The following is a 20,893-nucleotide window of genomic DNA, read 5'->3' as shown; positions in this document are numbered from 1 at the left end:
GAAACATAATTTTATGAGAAATGAAAATGCACACAGACATACATCCACTATCACAACAAGGAAGTATTATATAAGGAAGATGTTACTTGATTTTAAAATGATGTTCTGTCTATACTTCATAAGGCGTCTGCGTATAGCAGCCTTTCAGGTATATTTTGAATGGTTCTAGATTTAGTCACTTAAATATATATCAAATAGAGTTTATGAGTAATCTCCTGGGCCAAATGCTCCTAATTGTGAGACTAAGATTTGAATACTACTTTTACTCATTTGTCAAACCAGAAACACAAGGAAAGTTTAATAACGATGAAATCTGAATTCTTGTGGCATATCAATACTATGGACAATTCAGTTCACTGTGGAAAAATCTGCCATATTTGGTACAAAAAAGTAGACTTCAACCAGGGACACTTCCCAGAATGGCTGGAAAACAGTAATGTTTCATAGAGTGAATAGAGCTTAGTAAATAACTATGAAATAAGTATCACAATTTGATGGTAATTAAGAATTAGGAAATAATACATCATCAACCTATATATGCTACTGGACATTATTTTATCTTTTCTTTTGATTCAGGAGGCATTCAGGATCTATAGTGTATCAGTCTGAATATCACTTTTTATTGTAGAAAATGGTAATGTATACTATAAAAAGCAGAATAGTTAGAGATTTTACCCAATAACAAACTAAAAATGGCTTTTATTTTTAAAAAAAGGCTAAGTCCTTCTCTCATAGAAGGTAGAGTATGGATTACTGAGCATCAAAGCTTAATTTGGTAAGGTAAATTATTCAAGCTAATGTCAACTCTATACCTCGATGTTTACAGCTGGTGCATCAAGTAACAATTCTTTGAATAGAAATAACCAGCAATCACAGACAGCTAAGTTTGAGAGACCATATGTCAACACAAAATTATAAAGAGTCATAAAAACTAAGACATCAGGGCTTCCCTGGTGGTGCAGTGGTTGAGAATCTGCCTGCCAATGCAGGGGACACGGGTTCGAGCCCTGGTCTGGGAGGATCCCACATGCCGCGGAGCAACTAGGCCCGTGAGCCACAACTACTGAGCCTGCGCGTCTGGAGCCTGTGCTCCACAACAAGAGAGGCTGCGATAGTGAGAGGCCTGCACACCGCGATGAAGGGTGGCCCCCGCTTGCTGCAACTAGAGAAAGCCCTCACACAGAAACGAAGACCCAACACAGCCAAAAAATAAATAAATAAATTTATAAAAAAAAAAAACAAAAAACTAAGACATCATAGTAACTAAACATCGGGGCATATATGAATAATATTCTCAACAGAAATTCCACGTATGAATTTACTTTGAATTCTCAGCAATCGCTTGAAAACCAGAACTTACACTGACAGCGGTCAGAGTGGTGACCTTGAAAGGCGATCATACAGAAAGTCTGATAGTTTTCCCCCTTGTTTAAAATCTAAATGCCAAGTTATTTTTTTTCTAAATTGTCAATACACGCAAAGAACTATAAGTAATCACTGGTCGGGGAAAAAAAAAAAACCTCAATGAGCTTTATGCACCTGGAAAGTACACATTTTATGATATTAGACTAGACTTAAAAAGATCTCGGTACACTAAGCTCGTAAGCCATTCAGGAAGCTGTTTAAAATGTAATTAGCCAGTCATTTTTAGGTGTGCCACAGCCATGCGGTTGACGGCACCGAGCACCTGTCTGTGGAAATAGCTCACTAATGCTGTGCATGGGCGCATGTGTGTGCTTGAAAATGCATTATGAGCCTGTGTATTTGCAGGGTATTTAAAGTTTTTTCACTTAAATAATATTTGCCCCATCTTAGGACTGACTGATTTAATTTAACCTTTCTTATGAAGCTAGCTATCTCTTTTATCTACCATTTGGGAATAACCGTAAGCATGTGACCTGGCTCGGGCAATGGCGTACATCATGGCATCATTCACATTTCCACTATATTATCGTTTCTCAAGATACAGTCGAAGATCCTTTGTATCGGAATAATCACCTGGCATGCTTGTTAAAATACAGATTCCCAGGCGCTACAGTCACCCAACTAAATCTGGAGATGGGTGGGGGTGGGTTAGAATGGGAATCTATATTTGTAATAGGAATCTACGTAATTTTTAAGCACACTAAAGCTTGAGGACTAGCACACTAGGTCAAACTTTCTAAGACAGGCACTCCCTCATATATCACTGAGCTGGCACATGGCACACAGCTAGTTTATGGAGTGAATCAACACATGTAAATGTAGAAATTTCTAAGCCACAAAGAACTGAGACAACTTTCAATTCAGATTCTAAGGGACCGTGGTTTAGGTGTTTCTCCTCAATGGCAAGAAAGCATCAGAAGCAGTGTTGTGTGTTGGGGCAGATCACATCATGATCACATCACATCATGCTCACCCTTGTCTCTCCAGCATAAGGAAGCTTAGGAAACATTTGCAACATGAAGCAGGGCAATATGTCCTGGTATGAGACAAGGTCGAGCAGTCAGACAAGTTCCATGGGCCACGTTCCCTACTGCTATTGTTTTCGAGAAGCATTATAAAAGTGAAGATATGCTATATAACTTTGGCGGTTCTAAGAGCACTCTCGGTCAAGGAAAAGTAGATGCTTAGACCACTCTACAGGGTTACAGAAAATTGCCAGGCTTGGATGAGATGTAAACAGAGGAACCACAGAATGTGTTTTGTTGCTAACTCTCTCTTGGGATGTTCTGTAGGTATAAACATTTTATGTTTGTTATTTCTGAGTAGATGCAGTTTGGCTAAGACAAGTCAGTGACCTGCCAGGTGAACCTCACCGTTGCTGGTCTGTGAAACAACACTTGAGGGTGCCAAATACAGTCGATCCTCATTATTTGCTGTGGTTATGTTCTATGGTCACCACCGACACTAAATTTGTGAACACGGAACACGCCCTTCTTGGGGAAATACAGGATTAGGCTCCAGAGAGCCTCTGGTTACAAAATTTTTGGCAATTGATTAGTACATAACCTTGTTTTATGTGTGTTTCTGTTTAAAGACACCTCATTTAGTACATATTGTTGATTCATTAATATTGAACCCACGACCCAAAGCACTGTAACTCCTGCCTGAACAGAGCTTATCTGACAAGTATTTTCTCTGTAAGGCACATCACCTTCCTGAGCTCAGGAACACTGGACAGCACTTCAGCACCATGCTAGGGGGCCAGAGAAGGACCCCTGTTTACAGCACGAGCTGAAACAAGGAGGCAGAATGTTGCCTGTTCAGCCTCAGATGGGAACGTGTGGCCTCAAATTTTTTGCTGCTTTGTGCCTTGTCCCCAAATGACTGTAAAAGCACCTCATGCTGATTCTGGGGTAACAAAGAAATTTTAGCAACTGGGCAAATAATGAGGATGGACTGTATTTTCCAGTTCCCCACTACAGTCCCTTTTGGCCCTGTCCCTCCCTTGCTCTGTGCCATGCGGGCCAATGCACCAGGACTGCTGGCCTGCCTGCTGGGCTCAGCCAGTGGAAGGCCAGCAGGAGACTGGTGGACAGAAGGAGAGTGTGGGGAGGGGGTGCCTCCCTCCCTGCCTCCATGCCAGGACTGAGCCGGGGCAGGTGGCCCCTCTGTGTAGTTTCTCTCTCTCCGCTCCCTTAGCCCACAGGTTGACAGTGGCAACCCAGCTGTTGCTAACCTCCAGGGTTCTGCAATATTCCTTGTTGGTTTCCCTAAACCCTGACCAAACTTTTCAAAATAGTCCCTTTGTTAGACTTGCTTCAATTTCTGAGAGTGCTACCTATTTCCTTCTAGGACCCTGCCTGTATGGGATAATGAGGGAGGGATCTCAAAACAACATGGGCTGCATGGAATTTTGACACCATAGGAAACTCAGAATTCTTCAATCTGCACAGGCTCCAATTTGTGAAACAAAATGTAAACAGGAATGGGATGCTTCTCTTTAATCAAAAGCAGCTGCGGGGGAGTTCGCTCTTTAGATCAGAGTCAAGGAAGATGGACCGCTACCAATAAAAACTCATCTGAGGTCTCCTCCTAGGAGAATTGTGCATTTTTAGGTAGCGCCTCTAAACTCATGTTAGGAGAGCATCTTAGACATTTAAATATATCTAATAATGCACACTAAAAGGGCAATGATTTTTATTAAACTATTGTTCTACACCTATTCCCATCAGCTTTCCCCAAAACTCCTCCTCTGGCAGAGATATTCGACTTTCCCTTTTTCTTGAAACTACGTGGCAGTTTCTGCTTTCGTGACTTTTGGAACACGTTCTTTTTTTCACTGCTGGCTAGTTTCACTCTTAATGTGCAGGGCTTGCTTGGGGCTTTACAACCCCCTGTGACACATCCTAATCAGGATAGATCGTCGTGCACTATGGACCTTGTTAAAGATTTACCAACTTTACACTTCAAGGACAGGGTGGAAAGTCCATATTCTGAAAATAACTGATAAAGCTATCCCTGCCACACGTTCAGTTATTACTCAGAGCGGGTGCCATCCACAAATTTCCCCAATCAAGCCTGCCCTTGACTTCACAGGGCTCATTCCCTAGGCTGCAGAGACTATTCCAGCCTATTACTTAATCTGATGAGCAAACCTGAACTTCACGTTATCATTCCAGATGACAGGTTACCCACAACTGTTTACTTTCGAATCTTTAGTTGTTCTTGGCATTGCTGTTTTCCTTATCGAATCTAAACAAAGTGCTGCGCTCCGGAGGACTGACTGGTCAGCGGGGGACAAGGGTGGTTTCTCCAAGGAAACAATGCATTCAAGCCTCTTTTCAGGGAAGAACCCAGTGCAAGCCCTCCTTGAAGCGAGTTCAAAGCCAAGAGCGTGCGGGCCTTGTTGCCTAAGGGACAGGCACACACGTCAGAGTAAAAAATAAAAAATTACCATTGGGCCAGGCATTTCAAGGTGGAGAAACAGCTGAACTGTTAAGACCATGTAATAACCAACTGGTTATTTTTTTCCCCTTCAGAATACTTAGAGAACTTCATGTATTTTGGTTAAAATTATTTTAATTTTTAAATATGAAGTCACTCTATATATTATCCTTATTTCTCACAGTTAATTTTTAATTTAGAGGGTCATTTGAGACTAGACAATTTTTGGCAGTGGTTCTTAAACTTTTGAGGCTTAAGGTCCCTTTATATAGCATAAACATATTTGAGAATTCTTTAAAAATCGCTGAGAACTTTTGTATACATGGGTGTTATCTCTCAATATTTACAATATTAGGAAGTAAAACTGAAAAAAAGTAAAAAGATTTATTACTTTATACTAAGATAATAAACCTATGACATGTTAATGAAAATAACACTTTTAATGAAAAAACAACATTTTCAAAGAAAAAATTAAGGAGAAGAGTGGCACTGTTTTACATTTTTTGCAACTCTGATGTCTGACTTCGTAGGAGAAGCCTGGATTCCTGTCTCTGCTTCTGCATTCAATCTCTTCAATATGTTGTTCTGGGTGATGTAGACAAAGAAAATCCAGCCTCACAGAGATATTCAATTGGAAAAGTAAGGACCTCATAGACTTCCCGAAAGGGTCTCGGGGACCCCAGGACCACACTTTGAGAATTGCTGATTCATGGTTGGTCAGTGTCATGGAGGATGTTTGCTCATGGGCCCCGCTTACCAGCATGAACATGATCAAAAGTCCTGATATTAATTGCAGGACTTCCACATCATAAACACAAGTATAACAGAGGCAGAAGACGTTTACTCCTTTCTCTGTTCTTTCTCTCCACGTGAAGAAACACGCACACAGAAAATTGGCATTTGTTCAAATTCCTAGCTGTATTTCAGAACTCTCTAGTTTCGGATTTTAAGTGGCTGCAGGGTGATGCTGTTTTGGCAAGAAACTTGCAAAAATTGCTACAATGATCTAAAGTCAAACTTTCTGGTCTCTATGGGGGGTGGGCAAGGGTGGTCTTATCTACTCATGGTGCACAGGCCCTAGCTGACAGCACTCAAGTGGGGGCAGAGAACTGGGGGCCTGGACAGGGGCTGCTCTGTTCTGAGCCCAGTCTGGCCTCTCATGGCCTTGCATGTTTGGGGACATCGGGGAGATATCTTGCGTTGGAGATACTGATCTAAAAGTCAGAAATAAAACCCAGGAACCAGAGAAATTAACTGTTGCGAAGAATGAGAAACTTTATGATTCACAATACTGGGCCTTTTACCCCAAGTGTTCAAGCTCTCAGCCTCACTTCACTATTAACTAGTTCCTCACACTCTCTCCAGAGGAAAGGGGGAGTTCCTGGGAATGGGAATGGCAGAAGCTTTCACTGTTCAGTTTCAGTGTTCTGGAGAATTATCTTAGAGTGAAGTGTGTACACGGCAGCTGCAGACAGAAAATCCCAGTTTGGTGCAGGGGCGGGTGAACGGCAGCACCCGAGACACTGGGGTTACCGGAGCCCTCGCGGGCTGCGGCGCTCACCTCGTTGAAGTGGACGTCCTGCATGCCAACGTCTTCCATCATGGAGGCCTCCTCATCTATGTTCGGGGTAATCACCCTGAAAGCTGTGCATCCTTGTCTAAACATGCCTAGAATTAGAGAGCAGGGGAGACAGTTGGAGCTATCAACCTGAAAGTGGATGAACCGCGAGGGTTCTTCCTGCCCTGTTTGTTTCTGGGTTGAACGAGGACCGATCTTGAAATCTCTTGCGTCTCAGGCCAGCGTTCCCATGGGGAGCCTGGGCGCCACTGTGTGCTTTCCTTCATTCGCTTCCTCAATATTTAACCCTCACTGCCCTCAATTTTTTTTATTTTTCTCACCCCTTTTTATTTTTCACCCACCTTTATTAAAATGTATGTAATCCTTAAATAAACTGAAATAGGTATTGAATCAAATTAATAGCAAGGTAATAACAACAATAGTTTGATTTGGTAAAATGACCCATGCTCAGATACCAAGAAAAATAAAGAAGCCAAAGCCAATCAGAGAAATACAGACTCAAAAACAACTCTGTTTACTTCCAGCTGTCATCTCACCTACTCTGGCTGGGGTAACCCAGAACTCAGATTAGAACTCGCCCTTCTCCTGCAGGAAGCAGTCTACCAAGATGTGACTCGATGGCCGCAGCCGTGAGCTGAGGGGCTGCCTTGGCTGGTTCCATGTCAGCAGCCTGAGGGGTAAGAAGAGGCCTTTCCTCCCATGGAGTCACTGGGGAAAGTTTCATGTCACTTGGACAATGTCAGCTGGGCAAAAACGATCAAGTGAAGAAGGACTTGAAATGTCTTCCTGCTCTACTGAGATTACTGCTTACAGTAAAACAAAAGTCAAAACCTGAACTGAGACCTCCCATGTTTCAGGAAAAAAAGGAACACAGAGTAGTTTGAAATCAAGTCTTGGAAGAGTGGACCCTAAAGTCAGAGATGTTTCTGCTGCACATGGTCTAGGTTTCCAGCCCCTTCATGGGTTGTCTAGCATCTCTGCCAATGTCCAGCTTTCGCCTTGCTTTTGTTTCATGGAGACAAAGATTCCCCTATGCAAAGCACTAACCTGGGAGCTTGAGGATACATGAGTGTACAAAAAGCAGAATTATAAAATCCAACCATCCATGTTTTTGGCTACAGAGTAGATTTAAAAATACAACTCAGCTCTGGTGGAACGACGATGGTGGCCAAAGTGCTTTCTTCTCCTTGCCTGCCATCAAACCAGAGTGGCCAGGAAAAGAAGGGAGGGAAGGAGAGCCAAGTCCATCCCAGCAGAGTTGAAAGAGAAACCCCATACGTCTGAGTGTCACAGGGACGGGGCGGCCGGCCCACCCTCAGCTCACCTCCCCGGCGCCTCCTCTGGCAGGTGCTGTGGCTGGAGGGGAGGAAGGACGGCTCCAGCTGGAGGGCTAGGTCTGCTTCTAAATGTGAGGAGATGTATTACCCGACAGAAGGTCTCAACAGGAAATCGTGCTGGCAGTAAGAGAATACGGAGCCCCTCCCTGGTTTCTTTCTCCTTCCAGCTCTGACGTATGACAAGCCTAGATGCCCTTAAATTCCATTCCAAAGAGCCAGCTGTACCAGAAAGATAGAAATTCCCTGACCTGGCCATCTGTGGTTTCCTCACATTGTGAAGGAATTAGCCAGATCTGGTGCAGCCGTGCTCCAGTACACACATGAACACAACTGGCCTTTCTAAAAGCCCCATGTTCTCAAATTTGAAGTGGAAAAGAGCAACTGGTGTTTAACCAGAGGAGCTGTGACAGAACTCGCGGCCTGCTAACGTGGGAACAAGCACTTAGCACACAGGTGGGTGGCACTCACTCCTGCCAGCTCCTTCCATGGGGCGGCAAGGTTTCCAGCCTGCAAGCTGCCTTCACACACAGCAAAGCCGACCGGGCTGTGCTCCAGAAAATACTGCCTGATCACCTCCTGTTACAGCTGCCTTTTGATTGGTAAACAGTTCCGGTGGGAACTATCTTAAGGGAAAATAAAATCTTTTCAGCTGGAGATTGGCTGGTCAGGGACTCCCAGATGCCAAGCTCATTAACTAGTTTTTGCAATATGGAGTTATTAGTAAGAGGTTATATGACAAAATGCCACCTACTTTTGTTTTGCATTTCTGCGGTGCCTACCACATCAAGCAAATGTCACACCAGTGAATAGAACAATGAATATACTGTACACATACACATACACACACACACAGAAATCCCCCATGTCCACATCTTTCTTAATGGCTCTCACTTGTCTTTGCTGCTTTGTGCAATTTTATATTTATTTCACAAAACCCAGGAATCGTTTCTTACCTTTCCGTGTGAGATATTCTGCCACCAGGGCTGTGACATGGACATAGCACATTGCTGCCTAAAACAAAAGACACGTTTCAGAATCACCAATTATGAAGAATGGCACAATGCTCACAAACAGAAATCTAATGACTATATGTACTTATATTAGATCTCAAGGCATCAACTAGTGTTTCTAATGGCCGACATCTTACCTTTTGAAAAAAGTAGAACAATTCAAATAAATTGAAATTTTTAAACTTTGAATTGAGACAAACGATGGTAAATTTGCTAAGACCTATTTCTATTTAAAATTACTAAATTTAAATGTAAAAGATTTTTAAAAAGCATTTTTTCTTGCTATAAAATTTCAGCATTATTTCTCTTAAAGGGAAAAGAGGATCATTTGAAGAAAAGGCATGTGCATTCTTAGATTCAGAGATGAAGTTATAACTTTCTCCAAAAATTCTAAATGAAAATATTATTTTATGTTAAATGGATAACATTATAAACACCTTAAAACGAAAGAAAAAATAAATTCTTTTCACCAAGTTGCCATGGTTTACAAAACATTAAAGATAGCTGTTGGAAATGAACCTACCATAAGGTTCCAATGTCTGAGCCCTGGTTCTTGTCAGAATGATAAAAAAAATTACTACTACTAACAGTATGTAATTCATTTTCATTATGGCTAATGTATATCTTAGATTAAACTTATGGTCAAACAGAATGGACTCAATCAATAGGTAAAAATAGTTACATAAAATTTTCAGATACAGAACACAGTTTTACTAATTTAAGCAGTTAAAGGGGTTTAAAAGTAAAAGCAGACTTCTTTGGTGGTACTGTTAATCACACCTAAATGCCTCGGGCATGAACCCTGAGCAGAGTTTTCATGGGAACATGAATACTTCCCGCCTTACAGCCTACAGTTTTCCTTATTTCCCCCATTTTACAGATGATGTCATAGAGACACAGAGGGGTTAAGAACTGGCTCAATGTCACCGAGTTAGTCAATGTTGGATCCGGGATCCAGTCTGCCTTGGAGCCCACACTCCCCCTCTGCCCCCGCCATTCTGTCGCTTATTGAACTGTGCAGCTCTGTCCATGAGGGAGCTCTGACATCTGCCACGACTACAGACAGAAACTGACTACCTCAAACAGGAAAAAGCAATGCCCTGTCATTCATGACTTCGATACAGGGAAATCTAATTTTATCATAAAATAGCTGAATTTTAGATCTAGAGAGGAGTTTTGATGCAGAAACTGAGTGCACCTAACTAGCAGGCACCTGTGTGAGCATGGATGTTTTCTAAGAGCCTTCAAACAATGCTCTTTTGTGATGGAGACATCCCCTTACGATGTTGTAAATTGTTAAAATGCTTAGATGACCATGAAGGAACGCCAAGCCCAGCACTGTTTAAAGTATCACATATTTTTAACTGGCTTCTTTGAATTACTGGGAAATTTTTCTCATAATTGGCTTCCTTCAGTGAATGGGACACAATTTGTTTTCTCAAAAGCCCGGATTGACATGCTTGCGGGGCTACCTCGGACAGGTCCCCGTTTTTGACATGGATCCGGGCCATGCTGTCCAGCCACGTCTTCCGGAGCTCGGGGGTGCTGGCGTAGGACTTGGCCAGGCTGTACTGGAGGTCCACCAGCATCTCGGGGTCGTTCTCATGCTCCTTCATCTGGGCCGTGGCCATCAGAACGGTGCGGATCCTTTTGGTCAGGTCCTTCACGTCCGAGGAGAAGGTGGTGTGCTGCAACAAGGGTGGAGGGGGACATGGGGCTTTCAGCTGCATTCTGTCCGTGTGCATATGTATCGGATGATGAGGCGGAGTTTTGGGGGTAAAACATAAAACGAGACCGGGCCACCCACCTTGATGAGCCTGTCACTGTTGGCACAGTTGTTGATGATAGACAAGGACTGCTGGAATCTGGTTCCCCCAATGCCAACAACGTCTGCTATCAGTTGGCTGACGGAAATAATGACCTTAGGGACACACAAACGTGAGCAAATCATTTCACCTTCAAGTGACGCCCCAGGCTCAGCTCCTGGCTTTGGTTAGGATGTGCACGGGGATGGGGCAACGGGGAAGGTGCGAACAAGGATCGCTCCAGTGTGGGAAACAATGTCTGAGTCATCTTCCCCCTTCCAAGAATTATTCTAGAAGGTGATTTTGCTACCCTTCCATCTCGGTTGCACATCAAAATGCTAATCAGGAGAGTGTAGAGGAATGAGAATCAGATAAGCCCACATCACTTGGATGGTTACTTACCTATCACTTTCTCTAATAAAAAGGAAGACCTTATTATTTACCTCTTTGGTTTTTGGCTTGAATTTATATGTACTAAATATTCAGTAAGTGGACTGTCTTTTGCATTTATTATTAAAACATGTACATATGAACTATGCAGTGGGGGAATCTGTCTTTTTGGGGGTCTATAAATAGCACCGCCTTGGGCTTCCCTGGTGGTGCAGTGGTTGAGAGTCCGCCTGCCGATGCAGGGGACACGGGTTCGTGCCCCGGTCCAGGAAGATCCCACATGCCGCGGAGCGGCTGCGCCCGTGAGCCATGGCCGCTGAGCCTGCGCGTCCGGAGCCTGTGCTCCGCAGCGGGTGGGGCCACAGCAGTGAGAAGCCCGCGTATCGCAAAAAAAACCCCCAAAAAACAAATAGCACTGCCTTTACCCAGTTACTCAGCTAAACCGTGGACCATGCCCCTCCCCCCATTCCCCCTTCCCATCCTTTACCTTCACCACACCCAGGTATAATCAGTCACTAAGTACTGTCAACTCAATCTCCTCTCCCTTCTAACCTCACCATGCCTGACCCAGGACAGCATCCTCTCTGGCCTAAACTTAACCATGGTTTCCCCACGGTCTCCCGATCTAAGGCCTTGACTCCCTGATCCATTCTCAGCCTGGAGTCCTGAGGTATCCTCCTATAGGTTCTATAAATCTTTACTCAGTAGAATTTCGGTCAGTCGAACATTGATTCGACATTTAAATGTCAATTTACCAATAGAAACACATCCTGGGCCCAAATCTTACGATGTGGAGGATGAAATAAATAAAACCAGTAAATGTGACTTTTGAATTTTCCATCTAGAGGTCAGATCGTTCAGTACTTACACCGAGGTAACCTGGTAGATGTGACACTCAAAATTTTCCTGCTAAAACATAATTCCACACAGCACACTTGACCTGGAAAGCTAAAGCACACGCACCTGCAGATGCGTCCGGACAAAGGACTTCTTGCCAGTGTAGTCGAAGTTGTTCCTCATCAGGAAGTACAGCAGCTGGGAGGCCTCAGTCCTGATGGAGCTCAGCTTGGAGTTGCAGCATTTCAGGACCTCATAGCACAGGGCTGCGCACATGTCCGCTCTCCGCTCATAGAACGTTGAGGGAAACTACATGGACATGAGGAAGCAAATGAACCCAGAGAGGTTAAGTGCCTCGTTCAGCTCCAGGTAGACACAGGAGAATGGGTGAGAATCAAGAATGACCTTCCCTGGTGAAACAACGTACCTTATAGATTAATGACCTTAAGGCAGTGAAGACATTTTTTAAAGCCGTTTCAGACTGATGTTTTTGAAGAAAACACAGGTAGACGTCAAAAACCTTTTTCATGAGGGGATTATGTCCGTGGTCAGCCAGGAGCTGGTTCTTAAAACACACAAGGACAGCTTGGTCAGTGAGACACGCCAGACACTGCTGATTGGTTTCATACAACTTTCAGCCTCAAAGGTTACATTTTTCAGGTGCTAAGACAACTTATAATTTAAACAAACTTCCCATGAATCCTCTAGGAAAGCACAGAAGTCTCTTGTAGTACAAACAAACTTATCAATAAATTCATGCTTTGGAGAATTTACTTTTTCTACTAAGGGAGAGACCAATTTAAAACTTCCCAGCAAACTGTACTACGGTTTAAAGGACCACTGTGCCTCAGTACTGATTGGGCTTCTATTTATTTACTTATTTTTACTATCACCAGCAACTAATACGGAGGTCATGTTTGCGACACCTTAATTCCAACAGAGAAGTGCCATTACAGGTGTCAGCTAATCAATGGGCTGGAAAAAAGCACTGAAGTGAGGGGTATGGAGCAGGTCCTCTAGCAGTGAGGGCTGGGTTTTCTCCCCCGCCACAGGCTCTCAGGCACTCTGTGAAGCCATGAATCACCAGGCAGTCTGGTAAGGGGGAAAACGCACAGGCTTTGGGTCAGGCACCATTTCTCACGTGCACAGATCTGCACAGGTAAATTGAGCCTGGCCATTCTCATCTGTGAAACAGCGACCCTAAAACTAAGCTTGCATAGTTACTGGGAAGACTTGAGGTCAAGTATATAGCTGATGCCCGCTCTGATCTAGCTCAGTTAAGTGGCAAGAGGGTCACCATTAATTACTTCTCCTCATTCTTCAAGGTTTTCTCCCACCAGCAGCAAATTCACACTGGTTTAACACCGTGAAAGCCTGGTTGGCTACAACTCCCAATGATTGCTGCACATGCACAGTGGACAGAGGTGTCTCCCAACTAAAGGCCAGCATGCAGCCACATGTGCTTGACACCGGAGAGCTGCATCTTCAAATACAGACAGGCCTGTCAGGACAAAGGTGTGTTTGGGAGAATGTGTGCATTTTGCACAAGTAGGCAAAAATGACTATCACTGAAAAAAAATGTCCAGAGGTCAGTACCTCAAACCAACCTTACAGTTTAGCCAAAGGAACAGAGACAGCTTATGTCCAAATAGTTCGGCTGCACAGCAAATTATGGCTGGAGTAACAGTTTTAAGATTTATCTCGTCTTATTGTTGGAGAAAAAGTTTTACTTAAGGAATAAGTTTTGTTTTTTTAGGTCCAGTAATTCACGGGTGTATTTACAGCTGGTAGGACACCTGGAATCCACAGTGATCTTTATATCATGAAACACTGAAGTACAGTATTGAATTCCATCATGTGAAAGAGAAGCAATTTAATGGAGCAGAAAATGTGACTTAATTAACTGAATATGATGTAATTCTCAACCATGAGCAGCTGTTCACCAACCGAAAAAAAAAAGAGGTTGTTTCCAGTGTTTGGGGAACTGCTTAGTGTTTACTGTTTCTGAGCAGTTCTTTTCCCAGGAGTCACAGTCCTTCCTAATTATGGCTGGATTAAGGCTTGCATGAATCTGGGTATGAGCTTTTATTTTCTCAGCCATCTTTGCTGGAGATATCCAGGAGAGACGGTTCATACAAAAATCGCTAAGACCTCTGGCCTTGCTGTCTGAATTGGCCTGTCTCCAAGTTGTTACCACTGGAGTTAAATTTTCCTTCCTTTCACTCTCTCTGGTCAAGGTTTTTGCTTCCCATTTTCAGGATTTAGTCTTCTTTGGGTTCTGATCACAAAACTTGCTTGAAGAATGGAATAAAAATGCATACAGGGCTTCCCTGGTGGCACAGTGGGTGAGAGTCCGCCTGCCGATGCAGGGGACACGGGTTCGTGCCCCAGTCCGGGAAGATCCCACATGCCGCGGAGCGGCTGGGCCCGTGAGCCATGGCCCCTGAGTTGCGCGTCCGGAGCCTGTGCTCCGCAAGGGGAGAGGCCACAACAGTGAGAGGCCCGCATACCGAAAAAAAAAAAAAAATGCATACAAAGATATAAACAACCCCTCATTTAAAGGGGTAAGGGACCTTTCGTCCTGAACACACCCCAGTTTACCAGCTGCCTTCCTTATTTTCCAATCAATTTTCTTCTCTCTCTCTCTCTCTCTCTTTCTCATTAAAAACGTTGAACATTCAGAAAGGCTCAGAGCAGGGAAAAAAGCAAAACAAAAATCACCTTCACTTTTCCACTCATAAATAACCATTGGATAACAATGGAGTATCTCATTTCTACCTCTGTCTCCCTATAGACTTTTACTGAGGATGGGAGAATTTCAGAAATTAAATGAGACGTTAGAATAATGGGAAAGGCATGACTTATTTCTAGCAATAAGGTGGAGAATAGGTTATAAATAATTCTCAGGAATTGCCTGATGTGGATTCAAGTTTGACTGTCGTTACCAGCCTCCTAAGGGAAATGGGGCTTTCAGAGAATGAACACACATTATCAGTAATTTCTAAAGAGCCAGGAACAGGAGAAAAACGAACTTAAACCTCAGGTGCCAAAATGAGATATCTGGAACCACGTTATTTAAGACAGCTACATCCTTCCTAGGGATATGGCTTGATTTTTATTTAGACACTGATTTATAGAATAACTTTAAAAATCTAGCTTCGAGTAGCACTCTCTCTGTCGCAGAGACTCACCAATCACCAGGATGACCTAAACCCCAGGCTCATGGTTGTGCAAACTGGACCCCAGGCTCCCTAGCTGACCCCCATCATCCACGTGCTCCCCACCCTGGTCGTTCACAGCGATCCTTCTCATCGTGTACTTGCTGGTTCTCACCATGCACCTCAAATCAAGAGAAGGCACTACAGAGAATTACTTAAAATACATTTTCAGATTAAATTTATAAGTACATTAAAAATATCATCAACTATTTAAAGGCCAGATTTGGTTTAGGACTGTATTAATAGACATTTTAAAATAGCCAGAGAAGAACCAAGTTTTTCTGCATGTAATCACCTTGGTTTACAAAACACACCTCTCGTGTATTAAACAATATCTGTGAAAGTGCCCACACAGTACCAGCGTCTGGTAAGCGCTTGGTAATTTTCTGTTTTCTGTGTGAGAGATCATTCAGCTACCTTGATATTCACCCAGCTTAGCTCCTTCCCCCATTTCCTGACCTATCTCAGCCTCAATCTCCTTATCTGTAAAATGGGGGATAAGAAGATCTACTGGGCCAGGCTGTTGTGAGGACTGACGCTGAAGACACAGAAGGCACTCAATAAACGGCAGGAAGCTAATATAACAATAAATTGGGGTTCAGGGCTTAAATCTTTTCAAACATTTCCTCTCATTAAGAACGTGATTTCTTGATTGCCTTTGGCAACTTATTAGATGTGGTCAATTAAGAGGCTCACTAACGATGAGGCAACATTTGTGGAAGAAGATTTTTCTGCAAACAATTATGTCAGTTAACTCAATGTAATAATTTAATTTTCCCGATATGCTCCAATTGATGCCTCAGCTGAGTAAATACTTGCAAAGGAAGATCCAAGTGCTGCTGTGCCAGTGGCTCTTGGACCTGTGAACCTAGGCCAGGTAAGCCTACAGCTTGGCATGACATCCTTTAATGCCATAATATTTGCCCATCTTCCCATTTTTTAATGGGTCTGTGTGTGTGTATGCGCTGAGCTTTAAACATCAAAGATTTCTGCACACAGGCATATAGACTCTGATAGAGATCACCTCAGCTCTAAAACACAATCTTCCCTGTGCGTCTCAGGAATCAGACCCTTTACCATAGGATCAGGAAGGCGTGAGCCTAGGGAAAGCGCTTATTGCTAAACTAGAGTCAACATTTGAGCTCCTACTGTGTGTCAGACACAGGACAGATGTTTTTGGATACTTCATATCAATTCATTATACAGTAGGAATAATTGCCACGTTCTAAGTAAGGAAATCAGGGCTTAGAGATGTCAAGCAGACCCACCCAAAGCTTAACATCTGGCTAATGGTGGAGCTGGGGTCTGCAGCCCATGGTGTTTCTGTACACATGGCTGCTCCCAAGTGTCCTGGAGCCTGGTCTGTAGCAGCAGAGTGCTCGTCCATTCTAAGGGTCATCTCACTTTAAGCTACAACAGCCCTGGGAGGCAGATCCTATTTTTTCAATCTTACAAATGAGAAATCTTAGGTCTGGAGACATGAAGTGATTTTCCCAAAGACATTCACCCAACAAATTTACAATCAGCCTTCAATCAGAGACCATCAGATGTTGTCTCTCTCTTGAGTCAGAACCTATTTGGTGGCCAGACACTGGAGATCCGGGAACCTCGACAAATACTCTTCTTTAATATGAAGCAAGCAATTTAAAGGAGGTTGAGTATGAACTGCAGGCTGTGCAGTAAGGAAACTGCCACTATTCTCACAGTGCTGCCAGACCACACCTGTGCCACGTGGTGCCCTCACCTGCCCGTGGCGCCAGAACACACCTGCTGTGCAGCCCCGGGGTTTCCTGCTCATTTATATGCTGAGGCCCAGGGAGAGAGTGGAAGCAAGTGTCCCAACTACTGGTTTGAACTTACGGGTGCACAGTTAGCACTGATATAGTCCAGGGCAAATGCTCACATTACAAATTTCACTGACTATTTACTTAAAAATCTCCAAAAGAAAACAGAAAGAGGTTCAAAACATGGTTCTAGTAGAGTAGTGGTTCTCAGGCCATACTGTCTGTGCACATATCACTCCCAGAGTTTGATTCAGTCAGCCAGGGCCCGAGAACCTGCATTTCTAACAAGCTTCAGGGCCTGCACCTGCTGCCAGCCTGGGGACCATGACTGAAGGTCACTAGAGTAAGGCTCCACGTAAGATGACACTGCTGTCCCCATACTCATCCTAAGGGTCTGTATGCCCTCAGCTCTCGACTGGGTTCCTAGTTATGACATTTCCTGGGGACGTGAGTAGCATGGCTGCTACGAACAAAGGTAAATTATAATAAAGCAACATGATATCAGGTAACTATTTTTACTCTAATAAAGAAACGTGCTTCATGAGAAGAGGAGATGAGTAAAGCACAGATTGACTTTGGGTATGTTTCCCAAATACCCTTGCAAGTAAACATACTGATTCCATATTCAGAGCATATTAACACTAATTCAGCTTCTCTGGAAATGGAAGTAGTTATTGAGTGAGAACGGGAAGGGTTAGGTTCCTAAAAACAAGAACGTGGCTGAAGAGACCATCTTTACCTACGTAAATGTTACTTGCTAAAACCTAAAAATAAGACCAAGATCACTTTTTACTCTCTATACTTGAAATGTTTCTATCATTTAATTTAGTAACAGATCCAAAAAAAATTGAAAAGGTGAATGTTTTTAGGTATTGCTTCTCTACATATAAACATCTAATTTTAATTGCTACCACATGTGGATATGTTTAAAGATAGTAGAGGCAGAAATGCCCAATTAGGTTCCTGTATTTATCATTCTCGAGGGCTCAGCAAAGCCACCTTCCCCGGTAAACGCTTTCATCTGGCCAAGCGTCAACCGCCTCCTGGGACTGTGTCCACCTTTTGCAAGCAGGTGGCACACCCTGACCAGTTAAGCTGTATTATATTTCAGGGAATTCAAGTCATTAACAGTGGAACGGTTTCATTAAGGGAATTTAAGGATTAATGGTTTCCTTACAGGGGCAAAAACAGTTGCTGCAGTAAAAATACAACATAAGAAGTTCTTGCTGATTCAGTTAAATAAACAGAATGAATTTAAAAGGTGAGGCTCTGACCATGAACAGCTGTTCAATACAAACCTTAAATGCCAGTGTAAATAGAGAGAGGGTGTCCAGAGCTGTCAGGCACACCTCAGTAGCAATATTGGCTTCAAGTAACGACTGGTGGAGAACATCTGCGTCCGAGTGGCCATAGCCTGCATGAATCATAACACAAGGTTACTGCCGGCGGCTGAAGAAGAAAGGCTGGCTGACGGTATAGTCACAGTCAACTTTTGATTATTTCCAGAAGGCTTCCTTCAGGGCCTTATCTCCCTGTTTGCCTTTTTTTTTTGGTGGCGGGGTGGGTAAAAGGAGGTATTAAAAATGTTTCCATTCAATTATGACTTTTTCAGCTCTGGGAGGGAAGTAATAGCAGTAAACATTTATTGTGCACTTGCTATGTGCCAGCCATAATTCTATGAACTTTACATGTATCACCTTATTTAATCCCTCAATAGCCCTATGAAGTGTGTACATTATTAAACCCTTTTTGCAGATAAGGAAATGGAGGCCCACAAAGGCTAAACAACTTGTCTTAAGTCACACAGTTGGTAAACAGGGGAGCTAGGACTGGTACATGGACCAGAGTCACTCAATTGCGCCACTTGACTGAGCTGTTAAGATGGTGTGGTAGTGAAGGAGGCTGAGATCTCTGAAGCTCCCCACACAGACAGAGGCTGCAGCACAGCACAGGGAAAGAAAATGAGCTGAGGGGCAGACTGCTGGTCAGTGAATCAAGCTCGTCCCCTTACTAGCTGTGTGACCCTGGGCAAGTTACTTGACCTCTTTATACCTCAGTTTCCTCATCTGTAGAATGGGGATAATAACAGTATCTACCTCAAAGGGTTGCGGTGAGCATTAAATTCATTAATTGCTGTGAAGCTCTTGGAATAGTGCCTGGCACACAGTGAACGCTATGTAAGTCTCAAGTCAATAAAGTAAGGATCTGTTTTATCAGTTGGAATCATGAATGATAACCAAGAGTTGACTGCACTGATAACAGTATTCTACTTGCTTTAATAAAAAAGCACAAAAGCCACTATGACTGAAAGAAATGTTTAAGAAAAGGAGAGGACTTGAGAATCATAATTTAAATACAAACTGATATCTTCTGTATGTGGCTGTAAAATCAATTTAGTATTGATATAAATGTAGTTTGACATACAATTTGAGATTAAATTATGAAATGGTATGCATTAGCAGAAATATATACAAGGGATGCAAAGGTGTTTCAGTATTGATCTAGATTACAAAGAAAGATGGCAATATAATAAAACGTCAGGTAATGTCTTTCTCCAAGGAGCAAAACAAATCAACACTTACTATGTAGGTAATTTTCTTAATACTCCAGAGAGGAGGACATTTTGTACATAGATCAGGAAAATGAAGTACAGAAAGCCTAGAGAATTTTCTTGAGGCCAGTAATGGGATAAAACCAGAAACTACACTCCCAATTCCTTATCCAGGTTACTGTACCATAATCCCTATTATTAAGATAAAATAAAGTAACTAGCATGATGTTATTCTGACTTTAATAAATGTCAGAGATAGAGAATGATTTTTGAAAGACTACAAAAAGCTTTTCTAAAGCTACCGAGTTGCTTTTTAAAGTATGATTAAAAAAAAAAAACTATTATGTGCTTTCATCCAACTTTGCTTTGCTTTTATAATGGTGGTTTTGAGTGGCCTGCATTATTTTCACAGTGTGACAGAGTCATCGTGTCCCTAGTAAGGCTATGGAACACGTTTGGCACCGTGCTAGTTCTGTTTCTTTATATTCCTGGTTTGCTTTTAGGGTTTTTTTTGGTAAGAAATCTAGCAGAAAGGAAGACAGACATTTTTTGGTACTAATATTCACTGAACTGCCTTTGTAAGTCAAGGTATTTCCTCATTTGGTAAGGTTTGTTTGGTGAGATAGCCAACAAAAGAGGAAAACAAACTAATGATTATCGTTACAGTGATCACAAACCAGGGCAAGAGAGGACCAAAAAAAAAAAAAAAAACCGAAACAAAAAACAAAAACAAAACAAACAAAAAAACCACCACCTTTTATCAGACCAACCAAAATTATCACACAGGTCAAAAGGACCCTATACTGAGGGCTGCCATTTATCCCAAATGAAGTTTTATAATCTGGGTTAAACTGTAACAAGGCACTTGCTTTGGTGATTAACTGTATTCTCTGCACAGAACTATCCTTTTCTCTTTCTAGATAACCTATTGGATAAGTGTATCCAAGTGTGATTCTTATAGATGAGATGGTCTACACACTGAAGAACTCCAACAGAGTTTACTTATACCTGGCTGAATGTCTAGAACAATTCAAGAATTGCAATTTGTCAATGTGCTATTTTTTAAACATATATAATCAATGGGCCATGCTAATTAATGACAAAATTTCTCTAAGCTACATTACACTATCTAATCTCCTTTAGAATAAGAGTCAATTCATACAGAAATCTGTCTGCCTGTGTCTGAATCATATAAGAATAAAAGAAACAGTCCTTTTAGCCACAATTGGTTATAATTTGCTTTTCCTTAAACGTTTCGTCTCAAAAATCAGCAGGTTCCTGAACCAGTGTTACTTAAACATCCCTAAAAATAAGTGGCAGCATGGGACGTTGTGTGAGTGACAGAGACTGACTGGACAACCTGCCAAAGGATACCCCCGTGGGGACAGTCTGTCTCAAGACCTGGAACAAAGCTGGGCATGAGGGAAGACTCTAACCAATGGTCACCTTGTTACTGGCTAACACAGGAAAATGAAACTGAGCTGGCAAACCCAAGAAGCGGTCTTAAGAGACA

At 42.7% G+C, this 20,893-nt stretch overlaps 1 protein-coding gene across 12 annotated transcripts in view; it reads right to left on the bottom strand.

The window, feature by feature from the left end:
• The window catches only part of DOCK9 (dedicator of cytokinesis 9), a 215,175-nt gene that overhangs the window by 24,860 nt on the left and 169,422 nt on the right, over nucleotides 1-20,893 (bottom strand). For 5 of the 12 annotated variants that reach the window (XM_082675487.1, XM_082675481.1, XM_082675482.1 and 2 more), the window contains exons 39-46: nucleotides 18,128-18,243; nucleotides 12,255-12,392; nucleotides 11,954-12,136; nucleotides 10,603-10,716; nucleotides 10,268-10,483; nucleotides 8,739-8,796; nucleotides 7,773-7,850; nucleotides 6,431-6,537 (exon numbers count right to left, since the gene is read on the bottom strand). In XM_082675487.1, the coding sequence (XP_082531613.1) occupies nucleotides 6,431-6,537; nucleotides 7,773-7,850; nucleotides 8,739-8,796; nucleotides 10,268-10,483; nucleotides 10,603-10,716; nucleotides 11,954-12,136; nucleotides 12,255-12,392; nucleotides 18,128-18,243 (1,010 nt within the window). Of the gene's footprint in view, nucleotides 1-6,430; nucleotides 6,538-7,772; nucleotides 7,851-8,738; nucleotides 8,797-10,267; nucleotides 10,484-10,602; nucleotides 10,717-11,953; nucleotides 12,137-12,254; nucleotides 12,393-18,127; nucleotides 18,244-20,893 lie in introns of those variants that run through there. The other 7 variants (XM_082675480.1, XM_082675483.1, XM_082675485.1 and 4 more) reach the window with 3 other exon arrangements.

The sequence above is a fragment of the Grampus griseus genome, assembly GCF_964374135.1.
Source record: "Grampus griseus genome assembly, chromosome: 18".
Taxonomy (NCBI): Eukaryota; Metazoa; Chordata; class Mammalia; order Artiodactyla; family Delphinidae; genus Grampus; species Grampus griseus.
Note: the sequence above shows the minus strand (reverse complement) of the source record. Positions and strands in the feature narration are given on the sequence as shown.